At 39.4% G+C, this 14673-nt stretch overlaps 1 protein-coding gene across 3 annotated transcripts in view; it reads right to left on the bottom strand.

Annotated features, from left to right (window-relative positions):
• Positions 1-14673, bottom strand: part of SCUBE1 (signal peptide, CUB domain and EGF like domain containing 1) — a 193323-nt gene that overhangs the window by 72103 nt on the left and 106547 nt on the right. Inside the window, exon 7 of one of the 3 annotated variants that reach the window (XM_021535496.4) lies at positions 11990-12079. The exons of the other annotated variants lie outside the window; for them this stretch is intronic. Within the exon in view, the coding sequence (XP_021391171.3) occupies positions 11990-12079 (90 nt within the window). The remainder of the gene's footprint in view (positions 1-11989; positions 12080-14673) is intronic. 3 annotated transcript variants of the gene reach the window in all.

Raw genomic sequence — 14673 nt, 5'->3', positions numbered from 1 at the left:
ACTTATTTCCATTCTATCATAGTAGAGAAGCAATGGAAGGGAAAGAACGGATGTTAGAAATTGTATCAGGTCTTCATGGTGATGTTGATCCTACAGACCATTTTTGCTGATTTTTTTTTTTTCTCTGTGAAAGACAATCTCAACATTTTAGCCTTTTTTCTTGTTTGTTTCAAGCTCTTTTTCCCCCCCTGACAAGGTAGCAAAAAAAAGCACTGGAACACACAACTAAAGCAGTGTCATTTTACTGACATCTAGATTGCTTCTGAATTATGACAAAGCTCATAATCTGAAACAATTAGACTTTACTGTTCATTTAAAGTGATGTTTGAAACCCTATCTACAAGCCTACTGAATTAATATAAAAAACTCAAGCAGAAACAGGGGTCTAAAGAAAAGGACATCTATTTATATAAGGGGGTCTGTATTTTTCCAGTGTAAGCTCCCAATTTTGGAACAATCTCTCATGTGTCTGCTCAATGGATCCACAGACAAGAATTATCTAAAATCATGACCAGTGTGCTACGGTTTATTCCATAGGAACTCTTGCTTTAACATTAGTTCACTGCACTATGGGATATGCACTACTTCTGGATATTAAAATATCCAATTGAAAAGCACAAACTTGAGGTGTTAGTTAGTCCTTCAGCACCAGATCAGGGACATTGACTTAGTTACCAGGTGAAGTTACTCCAGTGCCTGCAATGGTTTAGCAGGGAAAGAGCAGCTCTTCAGATTCTACTTCTGAAGCTTTTAAATTAAAGCAGAATATCTACCAGGTGGCAACAAGTCATTTACAGAGTCACACTAGACAGGATTTATTTGGCTTTGAATACCATTAAATGCCTGAAACTCCAAACATATCTCATGGTTTGAGAATATTTCTGAAAACCTGATTTTCAGCCTCTTCTATGAAACAAGTAAATATAACAATTTAAAATACAAGCTTCTAATAAAAATCTGTTTATTTGGGGGTTTTTAAAGTAGCCAATTATTTTAAAAAGCAAATTTTTGTGACTTCAGTTTATCTCACAAATGAAAGAACATGACATGATTTTAAGGGTATTGGTCAAAATCTGGCAAATCTTGGCTTCTTTATTATTCATTGTTGGCTCAATCTGGACTGAGATCCAAACCAGTTTTATAGGAACTGAGATATGGTGCAAAGTAGAACAAAATTCCATAGGTCCTTGAGATTAGCAGGGTTACATCTGAGGATCATGAAGTAATCTATGCCTTAACTAGGTCATTCTCTGTAATCTTTGATAAATCACGAGGGCAGGTATTAAAACTGGACAAGTTAAACACCAGTAAAGGCAAGAGGAGGGGGATCTAGGACCAAGGTACTTTATCTAGAGATATGGAGAATTGATTCCCTGATTTTTCTGTGACCCATTATGGCAGTCTGAAGCCAGACTCCTGATCATAACACAGTGACAGGAAAGAGTGGATAACAACTGTAAATGTAAGAGCTGCTCTCAAGAATGTATGTAAAACATGGAAAGAAGTCTTAATGAAAGAAAAAAACCCAGCTGGAGTGAAAACAAGAGAACTATGTAAACTAATGAAAATGGGAGAGGGGAGCCACTGAAGTCATCACCTACATTCAAGGCAGCCTTGCAGCATCTGCCTCTTAGGAAAAGCATGAGAGGAACCTTGAATGGCACCTTCTTGGTCACAAAAAGTTGTTCTTGGACTAAATTAAATGACTGTTGTGCAGGGCTTAGGATTGCCATTTCCTCTTAATCAGAGAGGAAGGTTGGACTGACCTCCTGCCTCAAGGCCTTGTGTAGAGGAAAAGGATTTTTTGCAGCAACTGGTAGGCTGCAGATAAAAGGCACAGCAGTCCCCCAAAACAAAGAGTATTCTCTAAGTTTGCCAGATTTCTATAAATTGTTTAGGTTGACATGGTAAGCAGTAAGTACAGCTTGGAAGACTTGAAGTAAGTACAGAAAAGAAGACTTGAAGGTGTAAAAATACTTTTTTCCACTACTTAGTTCCAATGATTGCCCAAATAATAACACTAACCAAAGGGCAAGTTAAAGAAAACTAGCAATTCAAATTGCCTTTCTTTGGAATTAATTTGCAGTGGACTAAAGCTCATTGGGGTCAGCAGAAACAGGATGACTGGGCTCAAAATTTGTGCCATATTATTTTGAGCTTATTCTGAGTCAATATTTATGCTAGGCAAGAGCAATTCTTCATGGAGTAGCCTGGAGCTCAGACTTTAGAGAAGCCATCAAGTCCTATCAAGTAAATCCTAGTCCAAGCAAAGTTATGAGTAACTGTACTCAGATTGTAATCGTGTCTCTTTCTACACCTGGTCTGAATTTTGCACAAAATCTGAACATGGCATCTTATGCTCAGAGTAACTGTCTTGAATTCAGGGATCAGACACAAGAACAAGTCAATCTTCATGAAACTAAAACTTTATAAATGGTGCAACCAGGATAGGATGGCAGTGTATTCACAGTTTTAGCCAGTGCAACAAGAAGGTATATGGGTTAATTGGATGATTTTTTTCCTCAAAAGGTGCCTCTGAAGTAATAATTCCTGGCAACTGGAGTAGCAAAAAGGGTAAACTACTCCCAGTACCTGTTTCTCAGCAGATGTGCTGTCACTAAAGCTGTTGTAAACTGCTACTGTCTCTGAATCAAGAGATAACCTGTTTACCTATCCTAAGCACATAAAAATGAGTTTATTTCTCTGTACTTAACTCACAGTGAAACACCAACTTTGAACAATTGAGAAAAGATTAATGATATCTGTTAAAGATAGCCAGATATATGGATGGCTTCGAGAATTTTGAGAAGGTCTAATCTGAAACCACTGATTGCTACTGTGTGTTGTGATTTCTTGCATCACTGTAGTGTTTTGGGACCAACACCAGGACTCCATTGTGCAAACTATGTTGCAGTTTGGAAAAAGTGATGATGGTAAGGTATTAGAGCAGTTCTATGAGAGGACAAGATCCTGCTGAGCTGAGTGGTACTGGCTCCCTCCCCTTAAACAATGTTGAATTCATTTAGTTTAATACACAAAGTGTCTGAAACTTGGAAGAGATTCACACAAAGAGATTCAACAAATCCCAAAAAAACCCCAAAAAACAAACCCAAACCTATGTATTATAAAATGAGCTTGCCTTTACTTTAATGTGCAATATGAGTAAGAAAGCCATGAGACAGAAATGGTAAGACTGCTGTTGCCATCCATTAAAAAAATTTTACTGAAAGTAGCAGTACATGAGATACACGTGCTATGTGGCAAGTAGATTAGGCTACAGGGAGGGACCCAAAGGACAACAAGCAGAAGAAGAAACTAAACACACAAAATATTTCAATTTTCAGTTAAGGGAGAACTATGCTATTCTCATGCAAATGATGCTCTGTGATGCTGAAAGGATAGAGAAAGAGCATTCACAAGAGTATAATGAAAGAAACAAATAGCTGTGAACAGATGAAGGAGAAACTGAAAGAGCTTCATATTCAGGGAATGAAAAAGGTAAGACAGAAAGGGTAACTTGCAGGATGTGGAATTCTTCACTTCGTTATGCTTGTCTCCTCATTTCCTTGCAATTTCATGATTGGTAGAATTTTATTTGCGTGAAAATAGGATGAGAATTCTGCCCTGACACATAGGGAATGTGTGAAGAAACAACTAGGTGAATCTTACACTGAATCGTGAACCCCTCAGTTCTCAGTTCAGCAAACTCGATTCCTCTTCAGGGAACACTACATATTTAGGGAATGTCACTTGATAGATTGGATCGGGTGTTTTATAAACATCCTATGAGTCCAGTCTGGTTCTTAAAATTAACACTTGTAGCTGTGGTGCTCTCCCTAGATAGAGAAGCTGCATTTAAGAAAAACTGAAACTCTGTGAACATCACGAAGGAGCATTATCTCCTGACCTTGGATAAATCCTTTCATTTCAAATGGGAAAGCAAAACAATGGAAGGTATTGCCAGGAATTCTGGATAAGGTCAGAGTCTTTATCGTCAGCAAAGAAATGAAAAGGGATTTTTACAGGAAATAGCACACCATTCACAAACTCGATGAATAAAAGTGACGGTAACTCAAGATGAAAAGATCTGCCCTTGGGAGGCAGAGAATGCATGAATGACCTCAGGGATTCCTTCCCCCTGTTTGCTATGATTTCATACAGCAAAGTAGAACTGACAGAAGGAGTTAAAGCCAGGTCTTGGTTTCACAGTCAGTAACTGAATTACAGAACCTCCTAGCAATATACCTGCCGATGAAATGTTTGCAATTCTTTATTGATTAAAGCACCAAAGGATTATGATGCATACAGAGACACACGCTCGGTTTTTTGACAGTGAGCAGTGGTAAAAGCCATTCAGAAAAATAAAGACATATTTTAAGCAATTCTAAAGTATCCTAGGAGGCAGTACAACAAAGCTAGGTACTGAAGTACACACTGGAAAGGTGCTCTTGGCTTAAAGTGGCCCTTGATAGGCTGTAACTGTGATAGAAGTTGACTGCTTTGAAAGAACACTTGAAAACAAACACTAGCTTGTCCATCATCCTGCTCTTTGAGACAGAAACCTGGGAGTAGTATCACCCTCATTCTATTTTGAAAGAAGACAAAAATAAAGTCTTCAGAATCCGTTTTTAATTCACATTGGAATGAAACAATGTAAGACTTCTGGAAATTTTCTGATGGCAAACCAGAGCTCATACACACTTTAATCCAGTGTTTGATAGTTTAGGCATTAAATTGCATGTTAGAAACCCAGGTCACATTCTCTATGCTTTTATATATACTGAAACTGAAAAATCCCTAGCCTTTATCAAGCTACTGATTACCAATAGTTGATTACCAGTAGTGGCCCCAAGGAACATATACATGAGGCAATAATGAGTTAGTCTGACTTTATAGACCAAAGTTTTCCTTGAACAAGGGTGGCTATGCACTGTGAAAGGGTCTTTAGAATAATTTCTTCACATTTCAAGTGAATATTCTAACAAGTACATTCTGCCTGTGTACATTCTGTCTCCCTATTTCTGAAGATCACTGCAGGCAAAAGCACTGTGAAAACCCAGAGTTTCCCCACAAAACCTGCTTTCAAGAATAAAGGCTTTTGACAGAAAACTCATCAGATGACAAGATTCTTTTGGGTTAAGAATGTGTGGCTTCATACATTCTACTGTTCTACAGCTCATTTTCCTGATCTGGAGAGAAGGTAAATATTGCTCTACAACAGAGTCCTGAAATCCAGAAAATTATGAGATTTCCATGGGATTTACACCATCACTGTGTGGTTTATACAGTATTTCAAGACAGATTCTATATCATTTCAAGATGTTTGATTTTGGACAAGTTATTCACACTGAGTCACCAACAGAGAGATCTTTGGATGCTGAAAGACTACAGAAGGAAAATTTCCATGCTGATATGCTGTCATTTTAAACATGGCAAGAGAAAATAAATTTAGTTATGAGACTCTGGTAATTGTAGTTAACTTTATGGATTCTATTTTCCTGTAATCAAAAAAAAAAAGCTCAATGTCTCTACTGAAGAGAAAACAGTGATTCAAAAAGAGTCCTGCATGTCATACAGAGAGGTGGAAGTAAAAAAAAAAAGCCCACTAGAGAAATTACAAGGTTTTATTATTTGTCAGGTGCTTCAGACAAGTCAGTCAAAGCACACTTGATGTTCAGGATGAATAGGGCAGCCTAATCCTTAGATAACTGGAGGTTAAGAAAAGATGCCATATGGCTGACTACTAAACTCAGATGACCTAAAGCATATGATGTTGAGTACCACTTTTGGTTCAAATGGGTAAACCCAAGCTCTAAATTTGTCAATCTCTCTGCCTTTTTTGATGTAACAGATATTTAAATGCTTCCCTTTGGTACAAGTGCTTTAAGTCACGGCACAAGCTCAAACTGTGGGTTTTTTATTTAATATGATATGAGCAGCTCATTAAAATCCATTATAGGCACTGAGCTAAAGGTATGAAACCTAAACAGGATAAACACAGTTAGCTTGGCTGATGTGTCCAAGTACCTTCAGGAGGCACAAGATTGGATGAAAGAGCTGACCAGCACACAGAGAAGGGAGTACTGGGATGTCATTAAAGTGGCCAGAGCAGGACTTGCTTTTGTGATCTATTGTTCTGAACTGGCTTTGGCTGTTTACTGCAATGTTTGGGATCCTTGGAGCTGAGCTGATGGGGAAGTACAATTTCCACAGCAAGCAAAGGCAAACAAAGAGATGATTCTGCCCCACATAACATGCAGGGAGGATGTTCTCTATCATAGACTAATCTATGGCAGAAATGCCCAAATTGCAATTCCCACAGTTCACATCTCTAGCTATTGCTGTGCAGAGGGAATGGTCTTGGCTGACTGCATACTCTCCAGGCAGGTAGTTGGGTGCTCATTATAAACAGCTGGAAAGCCACTGATAAGATAATGAAAGAGGAGACCTCTGCAGAAGTCAAATGATTCTTGCCACAATGAGGGAAAATATAGAATTAGTGAAAATACTACCTTATTTGCTGGTTATGTGCCAGGAATACAGCCAGAGCACAGCCCTGCCTGGGAACAACTCCTAGGAAACCAGGGATAAAATGCAAATACAGGTGCACATATATGCCAGCCTGGCAAAGCTGGTCCTTGTTGGTTTCCAAATGGCACCAGAGAAGCAATCTAGGCAGAAGTAAACTTGAGGAGTAACAAAGACCAGCACAGCTCCAGTGCACTTCACAACTTATACCAGCGTTTCAGCTGACAGCAGAATACTTTGGAGGGCTCTTAGGAACCAGCTTCCAGGGAGGAGAATTGCATCAATCTCTTTGAGGTGGGTTGCAAATGAACTTACTGATGACCCGAGAAGTCGGTGTCCAATGGCAAAATCCTCAGCTGCCCTGACACAATATTAGTTGAATATGTCTTGTGAAGGAAAAATTTCTGTGCAGAGTTTGGATTTCTGAAGACACCTCTAGCAATGGTATCCATTTTGCTTCCCCTAAGCATGCAAGGGGAATTATCACAATTTTTCAGCTTCAGGATGGGCTCATTGTCCTGTTGCTCTTTGCTATACTTAAAAGTACTTTGTACACCCCTCTTCTTTTGATGAGAAGGAACCAACTTTTCATCTTCTAGGGCCAGAGCAAGAATGTTTTATGGCCAAAGTGAGTTCTTACAACAGTGATCTCAGAGAAGAGATCCCTCTCTACAACTTCCTGAAAGGTGGGTGCAGTCAGGTGGGGTTGGTCTCTTTCACCAGGCAGCACTGACAGAACCAGAGGACACAGTCACAAGCTGCATCAAGGGAAATAGAGTTTTGATATAGGAAAATTTTTTTTACAGAAGGGTGACAAAGTACTGGAATTGTCTGCCTGGGGAAGTGGTGGAGTCACCATCCCTGGATGTGTTTAAAACAAGACTGGATGTGGCACTCGGTGCCATGATTTAGTTGAGGTGTTGGGGCGGGGTTGGACTTGATGATCTTGAAGGTCTCTTCCAACCTGGTCATTCTGTGAATTCTGTGAAGAATGGAAAAGGGACTGAAGGTGAGGAAGATGCATAGTGTTGGCAGTTATTCTGAAGTCACCTCATATCAAGCCCAAATGAACCCAATTCATTGACTGCTAAAGAGTAGAGGAAGGAAAATGAAAGAGTGAGAAATAAGACAGGTCTGCCTCTTCAAGAAGAGCTGACCAGAGGACAGGATCTAACAAACAGCCTGCACAAAACAATGTTGTGTTGCTAAAACACTGCACAGACTCATGCAGTCTAATAAGGCCTGGGATGATGGCAATGTAGCTAGTGACTGCATTTTTAAAGACAATATAAAAAAGTAATTCATAAAATTACTTGGTTCAAAGAGTTGTAAAAAGAGCAGCAAAGAACAAAGTATTATCTCCGACTAGGAGAGGAGGACTCCTTGAGTCTAAGTTTCAGACAGTTCTACAGTTCTGGTTCCTCAAAGAGGAAGTTTCCAGCTGCTTATCACCTCTTTGTAAGCACCTGACTTATTTGTAATGAGGGAGCCTGATGGCATAACTGATGCTATTAATTCTATTTCTGTGACTGGAATATCAAGTTCTAAAAGAAGGTTTCTGAAAGAAAGCTCCAGGATACCAACAGCTCTATAAAACCTTTGCAGCCTTTTTGAGTGAAAGACAGCGGCCAAGGAGAATGTTAAGCCCATAAAACTTAATTATTTACAATTCATTTAATGATAAAGTGCTAGGCTGCTGGATGATGTATTTTTACAATTTAGACTGTGATGGGGCTGTTGGACTTTTGAATTATATCCAGGGCTATCATGGCAAAAAGAGATACGGAAACATGATTAAAAGCAACTTCCATTGCTGAAGATGTGACACTGGACAAAATATTTTGAAGGTAAGTGTATTAATAGGGTTAACTGGAAATTTGGTGCTTTTAAAGTTCTGTGCCCATACTAGAATGGCTCTCATACAGTTAGGCAAGGCAGATATACTGTGATTCACACTCCTTCTGGATTTAGACTGAAAAATATGTGAAAAGCACCAGTCCACTCCTCTAACCAGGTAGGACAGACTCATGCTATGATGCTATGACAGAAAAAACAGTGACAAATGGGCTCCCAAGGAAAAGAAGGTAAAGGAAAGTGAAGAAGAAACACACAAAATACTTTCAGAAAAAATTCTGCTATACCATACAAAACAGAGATCTGAACATAATTTTAAGAGCTGTGCTCAACTAACTGCAAGATAAATGATACGAGATGTTTAAGAAGAGCTGAAGACATTGGTTGTTCCCTTCTGCTTTGTAGCAAGTGCAAGGTGTTCTGCATCAAGGGGAATGTAAATGTGCATTAGAGATGATGGTACAGCTCTGCTTTTGGAGCTGAGCACTTCTGCAGGATCCTTGTCCTTCCTCAACTATGGAATGCTCATGGCTCAAGGTCCAGTCCACAGCAGCCACTATGGAGTCGAGGAAGGACCTCTCCAGGAGCCCCCCTGGAGTACAACTAAGGCTGCACTGCCTCCACTCCATGATGGCAATGGCCAAGGGAAGTGAGGAACAGGGAAATGAGCTGTATTCATACTCACTGACCAGACAACAGCCACTCAATTCAGTGCCATCTCTGCAATGGGAGCACTCCTGACTCTGAATCCCAGGAAAATAAGTAACAGCTGGAAGTCCTCAAGGTCTGTCCAAACATTAGGAAAAAATTGGATGGAAATTCCTAGGCATCTTTGGACAGTTCTAAAGAGAAGTTTCTTGTAGGTCATCAGAGAAGACCAGTTTCTCATCTGCCTCACAACACCTAGATAAGAATGCATCTAACAGGAAAGAAAATTGTGTATTTATCTAATTTTCTCTGTTTAAGATTTAGCCATTAGTCACAGGACTACAGCATGACTCGGACACAGCCAGTCTGAGGTGGTCTTGGTATAGCAAAAGGACTGCTATAGGCAGCCTTGTCTGAGAGCAACACTGTTCTAAACCAATCTTATCAGGCTTATTCTGAGTCTTGGCTGACTTCAAGGGTTATACAGATCATAGTAATTTTGATAGCACGCAGCAAATGACAGGGGACTAGCAATTATCATCTCAGGAGTTGCAGCTGAAGGCACCTTTCATCAGATTACTAGAATTACATAAAGTCGTCTACTTTTCCTACTCTCCCAAGACTGTCTGCAGGAGGGTCAAAAATCACAGTCTATTTAGAAAAACTGGGAAGAAAGTTTCCTGAGGAACCTTCCAGTACTTCCTAAAACAGCTGTTTAGAAAACATCTGAAGATGTGAAATTTCATGGAAATGCCACTACACTTTGGAAATAAGTAAAACTGCATTTAAAAAAAAATTCTGACTATCAGCAATCAGCAGAAACAAACAAGTAGAAAAGTGCCTAAATATTAAATCACCCACTCACTAATTACATTTATTTTCCTCCTAGTTAATGTTTTACTAAGGAATCAGAGGTTTAAAAACAGCATGTCCAAAAACTCTCAGCTGCCAGCTGATACCTACTAATACAGGAGGTAAAGAAGAGTTCAACAATGTATTTTGCAAACTGGATTTTAAACAATCTCTCTAAGCCTATTTCTAGGGTCTATGTTCAGCTTGGAACTTGCAGACCTGGTGTAATTAAGAAGGCTGTCACTAATCTTTTTAATGCTAAAGTTTTTAATGCTATTTGCCTGGACTCTTGGAAGCAGCATGAGCTCATTTTCAGGTTGAATATTTATTTTTTTCAGAGGGTGAGGCATCAACACAGTGCACTATGTTGCTCGGTGCCTCTAGAGAGTACTGCACATACTATTTGTGGCTGGACAAACTCACCACTGAGACCCAGAGGGTTGCATTTTTCAGTGGTCTGGAGGCCTTTTGGCACATTAATTTTCCTGAGCTCTTGTGAGACTATGGGTCTTGTTGAGATTATAAAAGTGTTAACAGCACATTTATAAAGCAAGATGAGCTGTCTCATAGCTTTTGTTAGGTTAAATTATTTGAAATTGTGTATCATTAAAAAAACCAAAACATATGGGTCACTTGCTAGGTCTGCAAACTAATTGGAAATTAACAATCACGGATAATCTAAAAATAAAGGAACATATGCCCAGGTTTTCACATGAATGAAAATATTTTACGTCAGTCTTGTTATCTAATACCATTACAGAGTCATAACACTATGCCATTTCCTCCAGAGTGGTTGTATGCTGGCCTCTGGATAAATGGATTATTTGTCATGGATGACAAGATACAAATGACATGGAAACTTTATAAATATTTCCACGTAACTGCAACTATTAGCACAGCAATCAACTAAATATCCAAAGTCAGGCTTTGGTCTCCTCGAGATGGTCACTCCAGATAGGGATGCTCACAGGCAGAGCTGAGCTTTCCAAAGACTAGCAGGACAGTCTGCAAAGGACTCAGAGGTTTTAAGAAAAGAAGCAGCAACCCTGAGGGAAGACAGCAGAATTTTGTCCTGCCAGAATCTTTTCTGTGGTGATGAATCCCTGTCTTGTGAGTGGGTCCATTGGGTACATCTCACTAATGGCCGCTATGTTCAAAGCCTAGCGGAAATAATTTTATGAGGTGGGTAGGGCATCAGGGTGGAAAATATAGAGAAATAAACCACCTGAAAACCTCTAACCACCATTCAGCAGTCTGTGCTATGCTGTGCTCTTTGTCTCAGGCAAAGTCTGGCAGAGGCTCAGCCACTTGACCCTTTCTATTCCCAAAAGGCCCTTCTTGCCAGCAGCCAGAAATGTAAAGTGAAGGAGACAATCACAAGGGTGTGCAATGGGTTAACTGAGAGCAGAAGCTACAGAATTATCTTCACTGTTCAGTGCACATCCTACTCTGTTCCACTCTCAGGCTCCAACAACACAGAGAAACAAGCCATGCCTCAGAAAGAAGAATGTACAGAAGCTCACTAGTCACTAGGGAAAGATCTTTCAGTGGTTACTAAAATAGCTGCACAAAGGAAATAAATAAATTTCCAGTCATAACATTTACATTTCAATCAAAAGATCAGGAAATTTTAATTAGGCAGATACACTTGTTCATTTAACACCACCGATGTAACAGAACATTGGTTTATATCGTCATCATCATCCCCTTTTAAGTCAATAGGCAGGTCTGCAACAGGAGATTTTTCAGGAATTCTACAGCAAAACATACACACAAACACACAAATCACATGTAAAAAGTAGCTTGCATAAGCTAAGTAAGGTTAATGGCAAAAGCTTCTTTCTATGCAGAGAAAATTGAGCATTAAAGCTGCAGCATCAGGAAAAAAAAAAGTTTAAAAACAAGGAATGAAGTTGTACAACAGATGAGAACTTAACAAAATTGGTGACCTTTCCACACAGATGAAGTCAGGTTAAAAAAAAAACCAGGCCAAACCAAAACCAAAAAGGAGACCAAAACCAAATGAGACCAAAAAAGAGAACCTCCCCCCCACATACACACAGACAAAAGTGAGAGCACAACAAAGGAAGTGGAAGAAAAGTGTTACCCATAAGTAGCCGCCGTTTCACCCGCTTGTCCACATCAGCTACTGACGTGGCATTGTACTCAGAACTCTCAATTGCAGCCTCATCCTTCTCTAAAACACAAGTAAGGGACAAACATGGAGCAGTTGGTTAATCACAAGCCCAATTTTCCGCTGCCTAAGACAGTTTCTTGGCATGGCACAGCCAAAGCCAAGAAGCAAGGCATGAAAGCACTAAATCCCCGTTAGAGAGTTAATTCCCTTTGAGAACCCAGGAAAAAATTAAAAGGGTGTTTAGGGAGAGGAGGAAGAAAGAGGGTGGGAAGGAAGAATGGTCAGCTCAGAAGTAATTAAGCACACCGAGGAAGCTGGATTTCTACAGAACACGACAGCTAATGTGGGTGCCCCAGAGAGGTGTTAGTGACAAAAATTAAAATTCAGGAAGGCTAGTTAGAGCAAAGACAACCTAGGCTAATGGGGGCACCAGGATCTGAAGGTGGCAGGCAGAAGACTGGGACAGAGAGAGGAAGAAGAGTCCGGTGATGGATGGGCATGGACACACCACAGCCTTGTACACACTGACACACAAAACAACAGCATGCAAATTCAACAACAACAAACAAAAATAAACAAACAACAAACCAAACAAACACAAAAAAAGATCAATTTGGGCAGTGCTGGTTGCCTGCTTGTCTATGAAACACTACTAGCTAAACATTCAATGCTAGGAAAGATGTTGCAAGAACAGGGTTTAGTAATTTTATTAGCATGCAGTGAGCAGGATGATGTCATCAGAGGTCACTTTACAAGGTAGTCTCTGACATCCTACATGGAAGAGTTTCATACAGCATAATGAGGACTTTGGTTATGCTTCATTAGAAAGACACAGAAACAGTCACAAGTGTGGGAAGAGATGATCAGTAGGTGAAATAAAATTAAAGGTTTCTGATACAGGAGAGCAATGGAGGAGCAGCAGCTGGGTAAATAAAATGATTTGTAGGAAAAGGGAAATGCTCATTAGGAAAACAAAAAACGAAAATGCAAGTGGGGACTTTCACATGCAGCAAACATAAAAATAAATAAAAGGTTAAGACAAGCAAACAAAGACAAAATATGTTAGACAAAGGGTCAACAAGTATTTATCTGGCATTGCAGAAGTTTGCATTCTTGCAGTGATGCCTAGAATATATACACCACTGAAGACAGCAAACACTGGAATCACTGAAGTGAGGAGGAGGAGGAGGCTGGCAGGTTTTGTTTGTGGCAACTCTACATGGTTGAGTGGTAACAAGAAGTTGTTTTGTTTTGTTTTTAACAAGTTCTAGATGGGATCAGGCTGCAATAGAGGCTTTTGTTTGAGTTTGTTTGTTTTTTTTCTCTGTAAATAATTAATAAACGTCAGTTATCAGACAAGACAGGCAATCAGGAACCATCACCAGAAAGCAGGAATAAATAAATGTAAAAAATAAATAAAAAAATTAGAAGTATTCTAAGAGAAAGAACTATTTTAGAGGGAAGAAAATCAGCACAGGCAGTAATATGTGACTTACATCACAAGACCAAGGAATGTAACATGGAGTTGTATGTATTACATTACGAAAATGTGAAAAAAAAAAAAAAAAAGTAAAAAAAATAGATGCAATGTACACAGCTTTTAAAATATTTTACATTCTGGACAAAATAAAACACCCAAGGATATTAATGAACAATAATAAATAGAAGACCAATTATCCATTCAATAAAACCTGCTCTCAAGGCTCTCACTCTTGCAAGTTCTCCCCATCTGGAACTGCCACAGGACAGGGATTGCAGGATGGAGCTCTCTCTCTGTTACAAGAGGCACTCACTGAGAGATCCCCTGCACTCAGACTCACCCTGTGCAGACAAAAAGGCAGAGCCCAGCTCTGACCCTGCTCAGTCTTACCTCTGCCAGCATAGACCTCGCCCTACCCCACAATTAATGCAATTAAACCCCTCAGGAGTGAGCAAGGCTCTGGGCAGCCACGGAGCTTTATGCCATGGATCTGACCAAGACAGACTGCCTAAAGGTAACAGACAGATTTCCATGAGTTTCAAGTGCTCTGTCTTGTAGTGTAGGACAGAAAATATGATAAATATGGGTCTGTGTTTTTTTTAACCTCAGGAAATTACTAAGAATTTGCAAGAACTTGAAATTATGCAAACAAACAAAAAGTCAACGTGTCTGCAATGCCAATGAAAACCAATATGGATTTCAGATTCTGATTTGTGAGTAACGATTTTCAAATGTTAAGTTGCACTATGCAAAAATGCACTTTCAAATTTATTTTTTAAAGTGGAATGGAAAGAAACGGTGTTAAGCAAATTATACATTTTATAATCATAAATGTTTGCAAAGCATCTGCCAAGATGCCCCATGTCTTGACTGCCTTTTTCCTACTGATATTCTGAATGAAAGCTTAGTCACTACAAGTGCTGCAGTTTTTAGAATCATGAAACATACACCAGGGAAGAAAGCACATAATGATGACTCCTTTTCCCTGGTAACAGCTCAGAAAGGGAGGTAATTTTTCTAACCTTGCTCAAGCAAGGAAGTCTTGACTGATGCAAGTGAACTGAAGAGCTGAACTTTCATTCAAAATGATGAACGCTCTAGACCTTTTTACTTTAAAAATAGTTACCAACAGAAACAAAAGTCACAAGCGGGTAACAAAGGGATGCTTCATTAA

Source organism: Lonchura striata, chromosome 1A, assembly GCF_050655825.1.
Source record: "Lonchura striata isolate lonStrDom1 chromosome 1A, ASM5065582v1, whole genome shotgun sequence".
Classification (NCBI taxonomy): Eukaryota; Metazoa; Chordata; class Aves; order Passeriformes; family Estrildidae; genus Lonchura; species Lonchura striata.
Note: the sequence above shows the minus strand (reverse complement) of the source record. Positions and strands in the feature narration are given on the sequence as shown.